The sequence below is a fragment of the Onychomys torridus genome, chromosome 14, assembly GCF_903995425.1.
Source record: "Onychomys torridus chromosome 14, mOncTor1.1, whole genome shotgun sequence".
Lineage (NCBI taxonomy): Eukaryota > Metazoa > Chordata > Mammalia > Rodentia > Cricetidae > Onychomys > Onychomys torridus.
Window position 1 is genome coordinate 80,842,161 of NC_050456.1, and position 20,034 is coordinate 80,862,194.

Consider the following 20,034-nt stretch of genomic DNA (forward strand, 5'->3'; position numbering starts at 1 on the left):
GCCTGAGCCACAGTCTATATGGCTCCTCAATAGAAACTCATGTGGTCTAGCATGTGACACTTCCTTGTTTTATTTTTTATCATCAAAGCTCTGTTTAAACTAACATTATTATTAACTAGACAGTATAGATTAAAAAGAAATCATCTTCATAAAAATGCCCAGTAGGACAGGATGTTTCCATGAGATAAGCACACTACATTACAGGCAGTGGGGACGTCCCCACACCCATTCTCACCTTACTAAATACCAGGGAAAGACGGCAGCCTCAAACATGTAATGGCACAGGGGAGCAGAAGACACTCTGGATTTCTATGGTCTCAGGGTCTTGCCTATCTGAAATTCACCCATCAGGAAGTTTCCTCCTTGTGGCTGACACCTGAACTTCAACTGCCATCTGCTGCAGCTCCTACATGGCCAATGGCATCTGTCCTGCACCCTCAGAGCCTTCCTCCAGGAGACTCAGCCTACCCTTTCTCCAGCCTGAGCTCTTTGTGATATTCTGACAGTGGGGCCTTGGGAAGGCTGTTTCCATGATGTGGTGGTATTGTGTTCCCCAAAATATTGTGCACCCTAATAAACTTATCTAGGGTCAGAGACACAACAGCCACAATATGAAACAGGAGGATAGGCAGTGGTAGCACATGCCTTTAATCCCAACACTCGGGAGGCAGAGCCAAGTGGATCTCTGTGAGTTCAAGGCCACATTGGAAACAGCCAGGCATGGTGACTCACACCTTTAATCCCAGAAAGAGAGCCTTTAATCCCAGGGAATAATGGCAGAAAACAGAAAGATACACAATGTGTGAAAACTAGGAACCAGAGCTAGTTAAGCTTTTGGCTGGTTAAGCTTTTAGGCATTGAGCAGAGCAGTTCAGCTGAGGAAGTGGCGAGGTGAGGTAGCTGTGGCTTGTTCTGCTTCTCTGATCTTCCAGCATTCACCCCAATAACTGGCCTCCAGGTTTATTTCTATTAATAAGACCTGTTGAGATTCCTGGTACACCATGAGGTTGTGGGTAGCATGCTTAGTGAGTCATGGATCTATGTTAATGGTGATGTTCTAAATATCAGTGCCTTGTCTTAGTATGAGGTGATGTTCTGTGCTCCTGTGACACACCCTCAACTGGATCCCAAGTCTGCCTTCACTCCCTCCATTCCTCTAAGCAGTGTCCTTGAAAATCCTGTCCACAAGCTGTGGGAGAGAGGGCCCCTAACAAACATGGTGACAAGGGGTGGGAGAGAGTCAGTGCTCAGGAACCACATTTTACAGAATCACACTAGATATGTTCTTAAAAGAGAAGTAGACAACTTCCTTTAATCCTGAAATCACAAACCTAAGCCCAGACCATTCCTGGCTCAAGGGCTCCTCCTACTAACAAGGAGCAAGCTTAGGGAAGCTTCTAACAACTTACAAAAAGGACAGATGACACCAGTTAGCAATGTTGAAAGATTTATTCCAGTGTGAGCATCAGTAACATATCAAAGAAAGGTGGCCTCAGAATCCAACACCTCCTATGACCACACAAAGTAGACTCAGGCTTTTCAGAACTGTGGTCTTGACTTTTACCTTATCTTCTTACTGACATTCACATTTTCTTTTTATTTTTCTTTATTTTACAGGGGCCAGGAGGCTAACTCATTTTTCACTTTTGCACATTGGGTGCTGCTCTCTGCCGAAGCAAAGCAGCTTGCAAGTATTCAAAGTTGATAATCTTAGTAGCTGTCACCCGAACGGCCATCCCAAAGAGCAAAGAGCCTATAAAGACATAAATACGAGCAAAGACCACTCTTAAGTATACCACTGGTAGTTGGCTCTGTCTTATTGTACGCATTTTATGTGTAGGGGGTCCACTGTTTACACTCCCTCCAGGTCCTTCTCCCACACAGTTTGGAGGGTCCCAACCTACATGACAATGGCAATTCCGGTGATTATTGCATACTCCTCTAAAGTTGCACTTTTCCGGGACGCAGTCATAATTCAGTTCAGTCAAAGTTCCATTGCAAGACCCTCGATCACAGAAATTAGTTTGGGAACATGGAGTACCAAGTCTTACCCGTCCAGCATCTGTTGATTCTGTTGAACGGTGCTCATCAAGCCCAAAACAGGGAAACCCAGAAATAAGTGACTGATGGAATGAAACATGTTCCTGCAAGTGTGGAAGCTGGGTGACATTGGTACACTGCAACCTTCCACACATCTTATCTCTATCAGCACAAGGTGTGAATAAGAGGTTTTCTTCTGCTCTCTGACAATGTCCAAATCGATACCGTTCCCTATTGATTTCATAGCACTTTTGATTGCCCTCATGAGCACTTGCACCAAAGATTTCCTTGCAATGCATATTGCGATCGGTGCAGTTTCCTTGATAGCAATAGCCCTCTTCTGAACATGGTGTTCCATCTTGCAGATAAAAGTCTTTTGGGCAATGGAGTCCATTCCCACTACAGTACTCTGGAAGATCACATATGTTGTGGACACTTCTGCAAAGTGTCCCAGCAGGACTGTAGGTGCAGTTTACACAGCATGATTCTTTATCGCAAATGCTACCCTTTGTGAATGTGCAATCACTCTGGCAGCAGGAATCTGCATAACATGCCTTGTGTGAGCCACAGTCACATTGCTCACCTTCATTTAGTATGGCATTACCACAAATACCGTAGGTCGCTGTTTTATTATAGTAAGTATGACGGTCATAGAAAAGACATGGCATGGTACCAGGGGTATTGAGTATTTGGTTTAGCTGTACAAGGGAACAATTGCTGTAGACATCTGCTAGCAGGGGTCTCCTGAACATAACACAGGTGCGCCTTCTCTGGCAAAAACAGGTTGTCTCATCATCAAAACTAATACCTAAAACCCTCCCTACACGGTTGGCTACTACAACAGACACAAATATATAGTATCGCCCATTTTGACCAACCCAGGTTAGAGCATTGTTAGTACAGACACTCTGTTCAATTGGATGAACTTCATCATCTGGGGGGAAATACCTATGGATTATACTTCCAGCATCAGGGGTAAATCTATTATAAAAGTTTTGAATATAGTATCTGTGAGACTCACTTCCTGGTACTGAGGAGTCACGGGCAAATGGATCCCCCGTGTTATACACAGTTAAGAGAATAACATAGTAGCGCATATGAATATTTCTCATATAGGTGTCCATTAAACTGACTAGCGAAAACAAATACTTGCAAATTCTGTCAACATCATAGATTCCTTCATATATAGAATAAGTTGCTTGAAAATGGCCTTTTACAGCAGCTGGATGTGTAGCATAGTCTCTACCAGACATTCTGGGAGCCATAGTGAAATTTGTTTCAGAGGAGAGGTGGCCAATGCTATGGTCCATGTGCTTCCATTCATTCATAGGCCCAACTGTTTCAGAATCAGCCACTATCTGAGAAATAAAGTGCTCAAACCTGTGTGAGTCATTGAGGGGTTTGATTTCATAGGCAAGGTCATCGAACATTATGATCCCATCCAGGCCCCCATAACAAGTATCCAGAGTGACCATGGATTGAGGGATCCCCTCCAGGTAGCCAATATAGTAACAATCTGCAGGGAAAAAAGGGTAATCCATCTGTAAGGCTCCTTGGTCATCCTGAGTTGTCAGCAGCAAGTGCCTGGGCCAAATAAGTGTCTTTTTTCTCAGGTGGATGATGTGTCTCTGGCCCCTGAAACGCAAGCTGTAGGAGAGCCGTCCTGGTGGTTGAAATCTCTTACCATGGTACGTCTCCTTCCGAGGAATGACCACCTCTGATGAGATAAAGCGCCATGTGGGACGGCCTTGAAAACCCTGGCTTGGAACCAGGAGCAGCACCCAGAGTGCCACCAGTAAGAGGGGGAGCCGGGGAGTCACAGGTCTTTCTACCAGCTTCATGGTCCAGGTCCGAGATAACATCCTGGATGAAGCTGGGCTAAAACCCTCTGCTGTGGCCACTGCCTGGTGTAGGAGACACTGACGGTGGACAAAGGGCTTCTTCAGGCTTCCAGTCCTGCTGGTCACCCAGACAACTTGAGGAGTTAGGTAACAATTATTGGGTGTGGCAGGAGTGAGCCCAGTGATGCTAGCTGAGATGGAGGTGGAGCGGGGCACAAAGCAACATCTACAAAGTCACCTGGGAGAGAAAAGGCAGAAGAAGCAGAGGTGTCTCCTCTGAACAGGCTCTGGGCCTACAAATATCATGACCACATTTTCAGTCATTGAGTGTATTTGGTTCCCAGTGTTACTCTGGGTCTGTTTCTACAAGTCAGTTTTTCCTATTTTGCCTCATATTTCTCATATTTCTAGAAGTTGGAGGTAAATTCTGTGAATATTTGCCTTTTAGCTATGATTTTGTTTTATTCTTCTAACATTTTTATTTGAGTTTATACCTAAACTATTTACAAATGGTTTTACCTTTTTGAATTTTACTTGGGAGCTTTGGGATTTCCACATGTTGAATTCTCTGGGATACTGTCTGAAACACCTCGGGACCCTAGAATTGTTAAAAATCCCATCTCTTGTCAACATACTTTACCTCTGACCCTGTCTGAGTTCCAGCTGTTGGTCCCCTCCAACTCTTAGTATATTTCTTTCCAGACCATTGGGATTATTTCTCAGTGGGAGAGCAGCTGCCTTTTGTATGAATGTCTAAGAAGTATGTCACACACTTTCCCCAGGTTATCATTAGGGCTTTCATATCTCCTTTTGTAGAAGGAGAAGCATCTTCTGGGTTTCCTCCAAAAATCTCAATAGGGAAAGGGGGAAATAAGTGACATCACCACAGAGTCTCTGACAAGCCCAGTCTCAGACACATGACTAAAATCTACAGCCACAGAGACAGGTTGTATGGCCCCATGCATCTTATATGACATGAACAAAACATGGGGTTTTATCAGTTTACCTTCTCTCAAAAGTCTCCATCTCCTCTAAGTGTACAGGAGAAAAAAATCCTCTGCAGGACCACTGGAGTCAGATTGCACCTTCCTACCCTCCCAGCCCAGTCTCCAGCCTATTGACCAGCCAGATTCACATAGCTAAACCTCTGCTCCCACCCTATGGCTACCAGCATCACTGTACCTAACACCCATATGAGGCAGAGTAGGGAGGGAGGAAGTGCCTGGATCCCTGTCTGGTTGTGGTAATAGGAGATGAAAGCCCTGTTAGGCATTCATCAATTAGGGTGACAAGTTTGGGGACATGAGCTAATACTGCAGTTTGGGAAAGGCTTCTGAAGGCTCATGACCTCTTGTCCTTACTCTGAGGCTCTGCATGCCATCAGGCTGGACTCCCACGACCTATGTAAACAGATGACCACACCAAACACAGCGGGGGTTTTATGTCTAAAGTGAAGGGTGTAGATGGGGTATCTACACAACTAGAGAGTGCCAGAGCCAGCCTCTCTAGTCTCACACACACACACACACACACACACACACACACACACACACACACACACTGCTCCTACACCAGGCCCAGCCCTGTGGGTGGTCAGAGCACCTTGGAGTCAGGTCACAATTTTAATTGAACTGGGACTACAAGAAGACCAATAGTGTTAAATTTCTTTAGAGAAGAGCAGAAACAGATATTTAGGAAGACTTATGAAATTATATACCAATAGGCCATTTTACTCTTTTTCCTGGGACATATTATTTGTCCTTTTTCTTCAGTTGTCTCATTTGTCCATTGACCTTCAGATTCCTTGGCCTTCATTCTACTAAAAGACAAAAACAAAAACCTCTCCCCAAGACTAATTTTGGGGAGGTTCCCTTTTGGCAAGTTATTATCTAAAAAAATGAAAAGGCATGTGGTAATGGTATAAGTTAGTTTAAATTGGATGGTCATGCTGGTTGATGAACTATCACCTCTTCTAATTAAGTGGTCTCTCTTGTTCAAATCTAACCTTTATTAATTTTGATGGTATCCACAGCTTATCTTCTCCTATAGAAACAAAAGCAAAACCTCACCCCCAATGTAACACATATCCTGGTTTCCGTTCTGAAGTTAGCATATCCTTGAAGTATATAGGCTGATTTAATTCTGTAGTTTTCTCTATTATCCAATGTCTCTCTGCAGCTGTTGTTACTTTCTCATAAGCATTGAGAAAATTCGAAGTTAATAGAGCATTATGCAATCTATTTCTGTGGGATTTTGTTACCCCTTTCTGTTTATTTAGCATATACTTTAGAGTTCTGTTTGATCTTTCTATAGCTGCTTAGCCTGTAGGATTATGTGGTATACCTGTAATGTGCTTTATATTGTAATAAGCAAAAAAAAAAAAAAAACAAAAAAAAACCTGTTTCATTTTAACAGAGACATAGGCTGGTTTCATTTTAACAGAGACATATGCTGGAGCATTGTCAGTTTTAATTTGTGCAGGTATACCCATGATGGCCATGACTTCTAGCAAATATATTCACAGGGTTCTGTTGGTTTTTGTGGGTTTTTTTTTTTTTTTTTTTTTTGTTTTGTTTGATATGGCTTAGTTTATCCAAAGATCTAAAGTTTAACAAAGGTAGCCAAGACAAAGAGGCTAGACAAATATTACTGTGAACCTGAGTAGAACCTGGGAATTTATAAATCTTATTTATCAAATATATCTTATTTACCAAATATGCATTTGTAACACAAATTGCTAAATGGTCTTATTAATTAAAAAAACCCAGAGCCAGATATTGGGGTGAATTCTGAAAGATCAGAAAAGCAGAACAAGCCATAGCCAACCTCACCTTGACAACTCTTCATCCAATTCTGTTTCCATGAATCCTCAGACTGAAAGCTTCTGAGTCCTCACCTGAATGTATCTCAGCTGAACTGCTGCTAAAAGCCTAAAAGCCTCTAGTTCCTGATCCTCACACCTTATATACATTTTTGCTTCCTGCCATCACTTCTTGGGATTAAAGGCATGTGTCACCATGCCAGGCTGTTTCCAGTGTGGTCTTGAATTCACAGAGATCTAGATGGATCTCTGCCTCTGGAATGCTAGGATTAAAGGTGTGTGCCACCGTTTCCTGGCCTCTATGTCTATCTAGTGGCTGTGCTGTTCTCTGACCCCAGATAAGTTTATTAGAGTGCACAATATATTGGAGGACACAATATCATCACATGTGTTGTTATTTATCTAAATTTTCTAGAAACTTGGTATTGAACAATTAGCAAAGATATAAGTAGTTAGGTGTAAATGTATAAGTCAGCTTTTGTTAATCTGGGTACACCTTTGTAACTTTAGAAATTTTTTTATTATACAAAAGTCCATCCTGATACAAAATAGTTTGGAGACATGTGATTGCTTCCTCAGTTTAGATGATAAGCTGAGGGCTCAGTAGGACTGAAAAGTCTTATAATGGCTGCTTTATAGTACATGGTCATCTTAAGACAGTGAAGTCACATGGCATGTACTCTATATAAAGATGTCTTCTAGTTGAGATCAAGTCATATGGTTGCTGTTTAAACATGTGTTCCTAATAGATCTATTTTTAAACAGGAGTTGAATCCAAGTTGCATATATAGTATATAGTAAACCAAAGTTGAGTCACATATATAGTATGTTGTAGCAAATTAAAATTATTTATGTATAAGTTTTAACTATAATCCTTTTGTTGTAGGGTTATTTGTTTGTTTATTTATTTATTTATTTAAATTTTTTCAGGACAGGGTTTCTCCATGTAACACTGGCTGCCTGGAACTTGCTGTATGGTCCAGGCTGGCCTCAAACTCACAAAGATCCTCCTGCCTCTTCCTCCCAAGTGCTGGAATTAAAGACATGCACCACGACCACCCAGCCTTATTATAAGTTTCAAGACAAATTTTGTTAAAAAATTTTATAGATTGTTTAACCACACCCAATGAATTTACAAATCCCGAGATAAGACTACTTACACAATAGTCTTAAAAGATTTCTTGAGAGTGGAGCACAAAGAAATCCTATAGATAAAAATTTAAGGGTGGAAAGTTATAAAACCTTAGAGATAAGAGACTTTGGGATCATTTGCTGGTGAAGTGGAAGAAGTTGTTACAATCTTCAAGAATTTAGAATTTGCCCTGAGTATGCTCTAAGTTGACTAACAAAAGCATGTTCAGAATTTGTAGGCTGTGTCAGTGAATAAAATGAGGACATGGCCACTCCAAGATATGGTGGAGGGAAGAGATTTTATTGTAGTTATGAGGGAGAGTACAACCAGAGGCAACTAGAAGGATCTAGACTGAACTGGGTCATAAAAGAGTTGGGAGAGTGTGAAGCCACCATGAAATCTCCAGATCTCAGTCCCTTTATTTTTGCCAGTATTTACACTTGCCTATGCCCAACCCCAAAATGTGATGTTCGAACTCTTGTGCTGTGGGTATCAGAGGTCAGGACTGGAGCACAGCTGTGTAAATATTTAACATTCTCTGTCCCTGTCCCTCTCCCTGCTCTCACCTCTCATCTCTCTGCCTGTTTTTGTCACCTGCACCTGAGAGTCCACTTGGCTGGGTGAGCCAGTTCTCTGGAGCTGGCCAGGCAGAGCATACAAAGATGAATCTGAGATTTGTTCTGTGATCTGTGCTAGGGGCATGAAGTGGCCTTGTCCTGCCTTTGTGACCTGACTCCGAGGTGCTCTGACCACCCACAGGGCTGGGCCTGGTGTAGGAGCAGTGTGTGTGTGTGTGTGTGTGTGTGTGTGTGTGTGTGTGTGTGTGTGACTGGAGAGGCTGGCTCTGGCACTCTCTAGTTGTGTAGATACCCCATCTACACCCTTCACTTTAGACATAAAACCCCCGCTGTGCTTGGTGTGGTCATCTGTTTACATAGGTCATGGGAGTCCAGCCTGATGGCATGCAGAGCCTCAGAGTAAGGACAAGAGGTCATGAGTCTTGAGAAGCCTTTCCCAAACTGCAGTATGAGCTCATGTCCCCAAACCTGTCACCAATGATAGAGAACATGATCCCATTCACCCTAATTGATGAATGCCTAGCAGGGCTTTCATCTCCTGTTACTACAATCAGACAGGGATCCAACCACTTTCTCCCTCGGGATTTGTAAATTCATTGGGTGTGGTTAAACAATCTATAAAATTTTTTAACAAAATTTGTCTTGAAACTTATAATAAGGCTGGGTGGTCGTGGTGCATGTCTTTAATTCCAGCACTTGGGAGGAAGAGGCAGGAGGATCTTTGTGAGTTTGAGGCCAGCCTGGACCATACAGCAAGTTCCAGGCAGCCAGTGTTACATGGAGAAACCCTGTCCTGAAAAAATTTAAATAAATAAATAAATAAACAAACAAATAAATAACCCTACAACAAAACGATTATAGTTAAAACTTATACATAAATAATTTTAATTTGCTACAACATACTATATATGTGACTCAACTTTGGTTTACTATATACTATATATGCAACTTGGATTCAACTCCTGTTTAAAAATAGATCTATTAGGAACACATGTTTAAACAGCAACCATATGACTTGATCTCAACTAGAAGACATCTTTATATAGAGTACATGCCATGTGACTTCACTGTCTTAAGATGACCATGTACTATAAAGCAGCCATTATAAGACTTTTCAGTCCTACTGAGCCCTCAGCTTATCATTTAAACTGAGGAAGCAATCACATGTCTCCAAACTATTTTGTATCAGGATGGACTTTTGTATAATAAAAAAATTTCTAAAGTTACAAAGGTGTACCCAGATTAACAAAAGCTGACTTATACATTTACACCTAACTACTTATATCTTTGCTAATTGTTCAATACCAAGTTTCTAGAAAATTTAGATAAATAACAACACATGTGGTGATATTGTGTCCTCCAATATATTGTGCACTCTAATAAACTTATCTGGGGTCAGAGAACAGCACAGCCACTAGATAGACATAGAGGCCAGGAAACGGTGGCACACACCTTTAATCCTAGCATTCCAGAGGCAGAGATCCATCTAGATCTCTGTGAATTCAAGACCACACTGGAAACAGCCTGGCATGGTGACACATGCCTTTAATCCCAAGAAGTGATGGCAGGAAGCAAAAATGTATATAAGGTGTGAGGATCAGGAACTAGAGGCTTTTAGGCTTTTAGCAGCAGTTCAGCTGAGATACATTCAGGTGAGGACTCAGAAGCTTTCAGTCTGAGGATTCATGGAAACAGAATTGGATGAAGAGTTGTCAAGGTGAGGTTGGCTATGGCTTGTTCTGCTTTTCTGATCTTTCAGAATTCACCCCAATATCAGGCTCTGGGTTTTTTTAAATTAATAAGACCATTTAGCATTTTGTGCTACAAATGCATATTTGGTAAATAAGATATATTTGATAAATAAGATTTATAAATTCCCAGGTTCTACTCAGGTTCACAGTAATATTTGTCTAGCCTCTTTGTCTTGGCTACCTTTGTTAAACTTTAGATCTTTGGATAAACTAAGCTATATCAAACAAAACAAAACAAACAAACAAACAAAACCCCACAAAAAACAACAGAACCCTGTGAATATTCTTTAGTGGTACACTATAAAAAGATCAGGAAAATTCCCAGTGTCTCTATGGGCTGCATTTTATAGTTTAAAGTTTTATTTTGATGCTAAAGGTAATTAAATTAAATTTGCATCTCAAAATTTTAAAGCTCAAACTTAATAGGGATAAATCTGTAAGATCATAGTCTTACAAAAGCTGCCAGCTTAAACTGTTAAAGATAATTAAAACATACAAGTTGAAGTGTTTTCAACATTAAGCCTAAAGCAAGTAACTAAATCAGGTATACTTAACAGATGATGGTCCTCTAACTCTTCAGAGATCTGCTGAATATGGTATTTAAAATGTTTAATGAAAAATCTTCCCACAACAGACATGTCCCTTCCTAATGGGAACCCTATGGTCTCCAAAGAAGATGGATAGGGCACAATGACTCCATCTGAATTGTGGTAACACTAACCACTGGACAAAACCACCCCATGCCTTGCTGTCACCAGGGTTCTACACAAACTGTGGGCACTTTAGGTTAATTATCCTACTCTACCTAGTCAAAATAAGGTCATTTTTCCCAGTTCTTTCCTCATAGGAAAATCTCTCAGATTTGGGTCCTGCAGCCAAAGGCAGATGCTGCTCTGTGTGGCTGAAGAGCCACAACTAACCGCCCCCCCCCCCGCCCAAGGAAGTCTAGATACCATGGGAGCCTAGGTCAACTGTCAGGCAGTGGGTAAGTCTCTGTCATTTAATTAACACATAGGCCATTTGAATTTTACTTCCTGCTATAATTTATTCTTCTCAGATCTCTGATAATATTGACTGGCTAACTATAACTTTGTCAGTTTAACAACAGCCAGCACACTAGCTCCTTCCCCAAAGGTAAAGCAGCCATGTTAGTTCATTTAAATTAGGCCTCAGGCATCACTTTCCTAGAACTGCTAGGATTCCAGCTGAGAAAGGCTATTTACCTTGCTACCAGACTCTGAAAGGAGATAAACTCAGAAAACAGATTTCAATGTAACTTTTTATTATTCTTTTATTTAAAGAAACTTGCTTTGCAATGACTACTCTCAGAATCAACTACTTATGTCTCATGGTAAATGATTGGATAGGAAAAGTTTAAAGTTTATGCAGGTTTGGAGGCCTAAGAAAGTGTTTTAAAGTATACAAATACAAGTTGTAACGGTCTGAAGATATGAAAGCTTAAGTAAGTTGTGAGAATCTAATGAAGTATTTTAACGTATTTAAATATAAGTTGTAAAGGTCTAAGAAAATGATTTAAGGTATATGAAAAATAAAAAAGTGTTTCGTATTTCTTTCCTCCTTGCTATACTATTGTTATACTAAAACTAACAAAAGGTTTTTTTTTTAAATTAAATTTACAAAAAGAAAAAAAATTTAGCATGTTAGCATTACCATTGTTTTTAATCTGTACTGAAATCTACTGTTGAAAAGGAAGTAGATTTATACCACTGAGTCATAGAAAAAGCCTGGGAATCAAAAAATGATTCTGGGTTAAAAGCATTAACTCTCCAGTTGCATCCATTTGCCTGCAAATTTCATGATGTCATTTTTTTCACTGCTGAGTAGTACTCCATTGTGTATATGTACCACATTTTCTTTATCCATTCTTCAGTTGAGGGGCATGTAGGTTGTTTCCAGATTCTGACTATTATGATTAATGCTGCTATGAATGTAGTTGAGCATGTTTCATTGTGGTATGATTGAGCATTCCTTGGTTATATGTCATGCCCAACCAAGAGCAGTATAACTGGGTCTCAAGAAAGATTGATTCTCAATTTTTTGAGAAATCACCATACTGATTTCCAAGTGGCTGTACAAGTTTACACTCCCACCACCAGTAGAGGAGTGTTCCCCTAGGCCTTCTTCATAAGCAAGACAGTTATGTAGCCCCCTGTCAGTAGGATCAGGATCTATCCCTGGTGAATGAGCAGGCTTTTTTGAACCCACTACCTATGGTGGGACACCTTGCACAGCCTTGATGCAGGGAGAAGGGCTTGGGCCTGCCTCTACTGAATGCACCAGGCTCTGCTGACTCCTCATGAGAATCCTTACCTTCTTGTAGGAAGGAATGGGAAGAGGTGGTGGAGGGGACGCTGGCAGGGCGGGAGAAGAGAAGAGGAGGATCTTAAAAATAAAAAAAGCTGGGCTGGAGAGATGGCTCAGAGGTTAAGGGCACTGAAAAAAAGCTGGGCTGGAGAGATGGCTCAGAGGTTAAGGGCACTGAAAAAAAGCTGGGCTGGAGAGATGGCTCAGAGGTTAAGGGCACTGCTTGCTCTTCCAAAGGTCCTGAGTTCAATTCTCAGCAACCATATGGTGGCTCACAACCATCTGAAATAATATCTGGTGCCCTCTTCTGGCCTGCAGGGATATGTGCAGACAGAACACTGCATACATAATAAATAAAATAAATCTTTAAAAAAAATAAAAAAAGCATTAACTCTCTTTTCAGATTGAACAGAGACTTTTTTTTTTTTTAGCACAATTGAGAAGCACTTTTAAGTCTATTTTTAGAAGACAACCAAAGGAATTTTAAAATCCTGAGCTTGTGACTATGATACTAATACTCTGTGCTTTACTAGCTTTTCAGATCTCCATTGATTGATGCTGGAAATTTTGAACTTTAGAAGTTTCAGTTAAACAGACTCCAGATAAATATACCTATATTTCCCTACCTTCTTGTTCCTAATAATGGGAACTCTCTCACTCCCCCTGGTCTTGGAACTTCCTTCCTCCAACTACCAAGACAGTGGGCTTGAAAGTTTCAAATGTACACCCCAACTTAAAAATTTTCCACTAAACTCCTTAAGTTTATTTACCATCTGCCCCTAATGTGTATCTGTTCCAGCAGATTTCCAATTGACTAAAGACTATAGAGTGATCCAAACTCACCAGCTCTAGGTGCTTCTGACACCAACCAGTCTAACCCTCTGCATCCCAGACTGCTCCAAAGCAGCTTGCACTTCCATAGTTCCAGATGGTCCTGCAGAGTCTGGACAGCCTGCTCTTTCCAGTCTTGGTTAGCATTCCAGCTTTCTTGGGTTCCCATAGATGTTGACGCCCCAGACAACAGGAAGCAGTCTAAAGAGCATGGCAACCCCATTCCTGCCTCACAATCACCCCTTTCTATTTCCTTACTGTTTATAATGAACAAAAGGGAGGAATGTTAGTCAACAAAGAACTGCCCACATTCCAGAACCAGGTTTCCCCCTTGCCTTCAATGACTCAGCACCAATAGCTGGGTCATCCATCACTAAAGGTCAATCTAACACAACTCCACCATGGCCACCAGTCATTGTATTTTCCATATTGTCATGATTCATACCCTCTAGAAAGCCCACTATCATGACCTGGTCTGCTGCTGTCTTTTTTTGATCCCCACTCAGAGGCAACCTTTTGTGTCTCCCCTCTTCTCCAATAAATCTATTATATGAGGTCTGTTTCAGGGTGATCTTTGTGACATTCCTTGGCCCCAATGACCTGCTGTGATGTGCAGGACTGTACAGTAGGATTTCAGCTGTTCAAGCAGAAGAAACCCACCAGAATTGATGCATTCTGATGGCGAAGACCCAGTTGCAAGACACTGGGAGTATTGCCTTTTGTATTACAGCTGTTCTTACAGTGAATCTCTTGTGAAACCATAGCTCTCCCCTCTTTGAGTGGATCCTGTCCCTAAAAAGATCTGGCAGTGTATAGATTACTGGGAACAATTTCTCCCATGTACTGGTACTTCTTTCCCACTCTGGAACCTGTGGTGAGAAAATTTAGTCATGAATTCAATAACCTTGGCTCCCACAGCCCCATATCTGCTCAGTTTTCTGAGACAAACATTAGAAGCCAGATTCCTGTGATTATCTCCCATTTGGCAGGATATATGGTCAGGAAAGGAGTCTTTCAAATAGATCACATTAGAGATAAAGGGATGTCCAAGCTCATTTGATTCCTGGTCCCTCCTGATTACAGAGATTGAGTGCCCTAAATTCTTCTGCAGCTGACTTGGGAAAGTGCTATCCCTCAGCTGACCCCCCAGCTCTACCCTAAAAATCTATTAATCTCCCTTGTAACCATTTAGATGATACATGTAAATTGTGGATCTAAAAAAGTAATTTTTTAGTTAGTTTAATTAAGCACAGCTAGGAATGTAGCATCATACATAAACTTTCTTAGAATTGAGAAGCCTATTAAATCAGCCTTTCTGCCTCTTAGTACTGCCTGCGTGCTCTTCTGGCCATGCTTCCCCAGAACCATGAAAATGTTGATGGTGCCACTTGGGACAGGCCCTATCTGCTTCTTGACCTTGAGAAAAATTCTAGCTCTGTAACCTTGTGATTACCAGAGAACGGTCTTTGTGTGTGTGTGTGTGTGTGTGTGTGTGTGTGTGTGTATAAACTGAGAAGCCTTGCAGCAAAGGGGAGAGAATAGAGACATGCATAGAAAGAGCATGTTGTGAGTAGATTCATTCTGTAACCCTCAGATATAGTTTATCTCTGCTGGTTGAGGAGCCTCCTTTGGATTCTGGGAGAAAGTCTTTAAGGCTGGCACTTAAAGGCTTTCAATGGCCAAGATACCCTTCCTCCACAAAACTCTTTCAGTTATGTCTCTGGTGTGGGCACAACTAGACCTGAAGAGGCCCTCTTGGTCCTCTGTGACCTTGCTGATCCTGAGTGAGGTTACAAGGGAGACTTGTGTTAGTTTTATGTGGTGCTATGTTATTCAGTGGCACTGTTTACCACATGAGAAAAGCCACAAGGTACAACAAAGCCCACTTTATAATAAGAGTTTATTAAGGGAAGATGTGCTCAGGTCTATGGAAATGGTTGTACAAGGAGAGAGGAAGAAGGGGGAGGAGTCAGTGACCCGCTTTTTATGCAATCCTTTGCACATGTGCATATGGGCTTACATAGCTATACTACACATGCACATAGATTGTGTGCACACAAATTATGTGGCCACACAGGGCATGGATTATGTAGAATGTAAGGCCCCGGAATGACTAAGTCTCTTGCTTGGCTACTGGACAGTACATGTGTGGTCATGGAGCAACATTCTAAACTTTTTGTTTATTACTATTTATTATTAAAAATGGCGGATAAACAGGAATGGGGGCACTGTGTCTCCTGAAACTGCTTCTAGCTGACTCAGTGGGTATCAGTTAACTCTTGGGGGGCAGGGAAGGGGGCTTTTGGGGCAGCCAGATGTCCTGAGGTAGTGGATTGTCCCCTGCTGCTTTGGGAATTGTCCAACATCTTCCACTGCTTAGGGCTCTGTGGCTCCTTGGGTCTGACAAGGTCTTGGCAAGGTGGATTCAAGCTGTCTCTGGAGATTGGAAGAATTTTTAAACATATTAAGAAGCAGCCACAGAAATTTAAAATCTTGAGCTAGTAGCCATGGTATTATAATGTTTAGTACTTTGCTATATTGGTCAGTGTTAGTAAGCATGCATGAGAGAGAGAGAGACAGAGAGAGAGAGAGATTTGGAAAATGCTTCTATTTTTTTTTTTTTTTTTTTTTTACCTGAGATGAGCCTTATCTGAGACAGATTTTAAGGTACCTGTTTTCTTTAGTAGTTTAGATTCCAGGAGACACAGGTGATCAATTGCTGAGGACATTTAAAAGTAATAGATTGTTATATTAAAGTCTATTTTTTTTTTGAAAAGTCCAAACTCTTTTGAGTCTGGAGGTGTAAATACCTCTGGATTGTTACTGTTTCTTACTGCCTGGGTATACTTGATGGTCCTTGGCCTCTGGCTCTATAGTGATCCTGTAACAATTAACTGAGTAGTTAATTAGAAGAGGGAACCAGGAAGGTAAAACTTGTGAAGTGAAACCTCATTCTTCTGGAGTTGGTAACAAGGCTGTTGGTTCTGGTGTCCTCTGGAATTGAGGGGGGGCCCTGTCTGTGTCACTGGGCATAAGGAGGAGGAGAAGAGGCATTGCTGAAGGGTCTGTAGTGAGGTACATGGTGGGAGCAAATGAAGCAAAAGTGCCTTAGCACAGGGCAGGTTGGCACAACTAAAAATGTGTGGGTGAGAGGGATTCCCCTGAAAGTACAATGAAGTGGTGGGGTCTGGTGAGGTGGGTAAGGCCTTCCCCGTACCCTGACAATAGGGAAACCAGGAGAGGTGGGACCCCAAACTCCCTCAGGACTGAGTAAGTGGCTTGGTGTCCAAAAGGAAGGAAATGGGTCACTCATATGCTGTAATGGCTATCCTAGGTTCCCTGTGGGAGATGGCACCTTCAATTCTTACCCATGGCCAAGCCTAAAAGGTCTGCTGGAGGGTGGTCTTTGTTTGATGTCCCCATGCCACAAGGTGCATGGGGACAGTCAGCTGACCAGTGTCCCTCTTGGTGGCACTTCGGACAAGGCCCAGTGGGTGGCCCGCATGAGGCAGGGCATGCCCAAGCCCAGTGGTCTTCTCTATCACATTTAAAACAGGGACCTGGAGGCCTTTGGGCAGCCAATTGGATAGTATGTGCCAGCATTTGACAGTTTTGTTTACGGGCTTACTCATCCCTCTCATGGTACACCTTAAATGCCACAGCTAAGACTTCTGCCTGTGGGAGGGGCCCCCTCTCCATGTGGTAATATTTTATTTGTGTTTAAATGTAGTGATATTTTATTTGTATATTAATAAATAAAGTTTGCCTGGAGATCAGAGGAAATAGCAAATCATAAACACAAGTCAGGCAGTTGGTAGCACACACCCTTAGTCTGATCACGTGGCAGGCAGGGTCTCTGTGTGTTCAAGGACACACTAGGGAACAGAGCCAAGTGTGGTGGTGACACATACCTTTAATTAATCCCAGTACCAACCATAGAGACCTGGAGGTCTGTACAGATAGGCAGTAACACAGAAGTGAGGTAGCTGGGCTAAGAGCCAATGAGAGGACAGAAAAGCAAGGCAATAAAGGTGCAGGTTAGACAGGAAGTAGCTCATATTTTGGAGGCTACAGAGCTTGTGAGTTAAGGTGGTTGGTGGCTCTCACCACCTATATTTCTAAGGCTTTCACCCCTATATTTGGCTGTGTTTTTTAAAAAAATATTTTATCTATCTATCTATCTATCTATCTATCTATCTATCTATCAATCATGTGTACAGTGTTCTGGCTGCGTGTTTGCCTGCAGACCAGAAGAGGGCACCAGATCTCATTACAGATGGTTGTGAGACACCATGTGGTTGCTGGGATTTTAACTGCTGAGCCATCTCTCCAATCCCTGGCTCTGTGTTTTTTAATTTAATAAAACTGGTTAGAAATTCAACTACATCTCCAGATACTTATGTTTAGCCCTGATGTCAGGGAAGCTCTGGGAGAAATGAGACATATTTTATTCCTTATGTTGAATTATGTTTTTTAGCTTTTGATAGTTTACTGGTCTGAAGGCAGCCTTATGAGGACTGGCCAGGAGGCAGGTTGTAAACTGATCTCTAGCTAGAGGACCACCCGGAGTATTGTAATCCCAATGTGGGTCCTGATCAGGAACCACCTCGGCCCCAGGTGGGTGGGCAGTGTTGGTTTGCTGAAACTCATTTGCATGTGTCCTAGATGCTCCCAGACCTGTCTGTACACCTCAGGGCAGCTTGAGAATGAGTGACAGGAAGACTGAAGATGGGAGCCAGAGTCAGGTGGTTGGAGCGGCCGGCCTGATATCAGAGAGGGGGAGGTTACTAAAGGTTTATTGGAGTCAGAGATTCCTCAGGTTCAGGTTGTGTAACTCAAAGCACATGGGCAGGAGAGAAAGATTCAGAAAGGGAGGGTTCAGAGCTTAGGTAAAAAGCTTGGGGATAAGGTAACTCTTTTCATTTGCCTGTTCGCTGCCAGAAGCTAGATAATTCCAGTGAAATATTGGGGTCCAAGGAGCCATTTTGTGGCCATGTTTATTTAAGGAATATTTCAGGCATTTCTCAGAGGAGGAATGAGACTAAGAGGAGGCAGCCTTCTTTCCCATGGCTGAGGCAGAGAGGAAAAAATAAAAAACTAAAGAAAACAAACATGATCCAAGACCACAATCTCAGGTGTCCCTGAGATTAAGGAAGGATTTGAGATTGGTGCAAGTCACTCAAAGCTTTGTCAAGCAGAAGGGTGAGGGCCAAGGCACGTGTGTAGCTGGGGGACCCCCCAAGGGTCTGACAGCATTCAATGCTTTGTCAAGAGAGAATTTGTTGGTGCATGCACAGACCCCTGGGGGTCTGACAGTGAGAGATGTATCTCAGGCTGCAGATGTGGGAAATGGTGAGGGATTGGAAAGGGAAAACTCACCAATTGGAGCAGCCAGTGTTGTGCAAAGCGGTCCGGTGGCCAGGCAAATAAAAAAGTGAGTAGATGTAGATGGAACAAACCTCAGTACAGGGTCTCAGATGCAGAGTGCTGGGAGGGCCTGCTTTGTCTCGGCACAAATGTTAGTTTTATGTGGTGCTGTGTTATTCATTAAGCTAAGTGGTGCTGTTAACTGTGCAAGAAAAGCCATGAGGTACCACAAAGCCCACTGTAAGAGTTTATAAAGGAAAGATGTGCTTAGGCCTATGGAGATGGTTGTGCAGGGAGAGAAAGGAAGAAGAAAAAGGGTGAGGAGTCTGTAACCTGCTTTTTATGGATTCCCCCCCGCACATGCATATATGGGCTTATGTAGCTATGCCACACATACAAATAGATTGCATGATGATCATGCTGCATGCAAATTACTCAACCACGAAGCGCATGGATTATGTAGGATGTAAGGCCTTGGGATGACTAAACCTCTTGCTTGGCTCTTGGACAGTGCATGTGTGTGGACATGTAGCAACAGTTTGTACAGGGAAGTCTGTATCTGGGCTCCTATGGAAGCCCCCTCACTGTGTCTCTGTCACAGTAATAAATGTCTGTGTCCTCAAGCTGCAGAGTTTTGAATTTTAAGAAAACATGGCTGTTGGAGGTGTCCCTGCTGATGCTGATTTGAAATCTGAGGGCTGAACTGTAAGCTGTAGTGTGCCATTGCACAATGCACCCATCTACTCCAAACTCTTTCCTGGAGGGTGGTAGGCACAGTGCTTGTCATAGCTGGTTAAAGAGAATTCAGAGACAGTATACAAGAAGGGTGGAGTTTCAGGGGCTTTACCAGGCTAGTTCCTGGCTCCTGTATTTGCTCCTGGGATAGGATCCTGAGGAGAAGTAGCATCACCATTAGTCAAACACAACAAAACCATAAGCCCATATCCCTCATCTGAGCCCCCTGAGACACTCACAGCAAAGAATGGCCATCAGGTAGATAAACAGCATCAGGACAGCCATGCTCTGCTGGAGGCTTCTGTGAGGACTAGGCAGGGGCTCCTTATCCAGGGCTGGGCTTTTAGTCTGAGTAGACAGCTACTTTGTATGGAGGAGGGCCCAAGCAGGTAAGAGGCAAGATCTTCATTGTTCCCACCAAGCAGAGCAGTTTGAAGACACACATCTCAGGGACGTCTTCCTGCTTTCTGCCTGGTTTCCTTAGTTCCAGGCAATAGAAATTGGCATAAGCCACATAGTGAAATGCCCTGGGGAAAATTTGTATTTTATAATCATGTTTTGTTCCATAATATTTGGTGATAGGAAATTAATGACAAAGATTCCTGGAAATTCA

The 20,034-nt window shown here is 42.3% G+C and overlaps 1 protein-coding gene and 1 gene segment (V, D, J or C); both read right to left on the reverse strand.

The window, feature by feature from the left end:
- Positions 1 to 20,034, reverse strand: part of LOC118595397 — a 154,524-nt gene that overhangs the window by 66,937 nt on the left and 67,553 nt on the right.
- On the reverse strand, positions 1,641 to 3,902 carry LOC118595614 (disintegrin and metalloproteinase domain-containing protein 21-like). The gene has a single exon (XM_036206317.1). It carries the CDS (start codon positions 3,900 to 3,902, stop codon positions 1,641 to 1,643), a length of 2,262 nt encoding a protein of 753 aa, XP_036062210.1.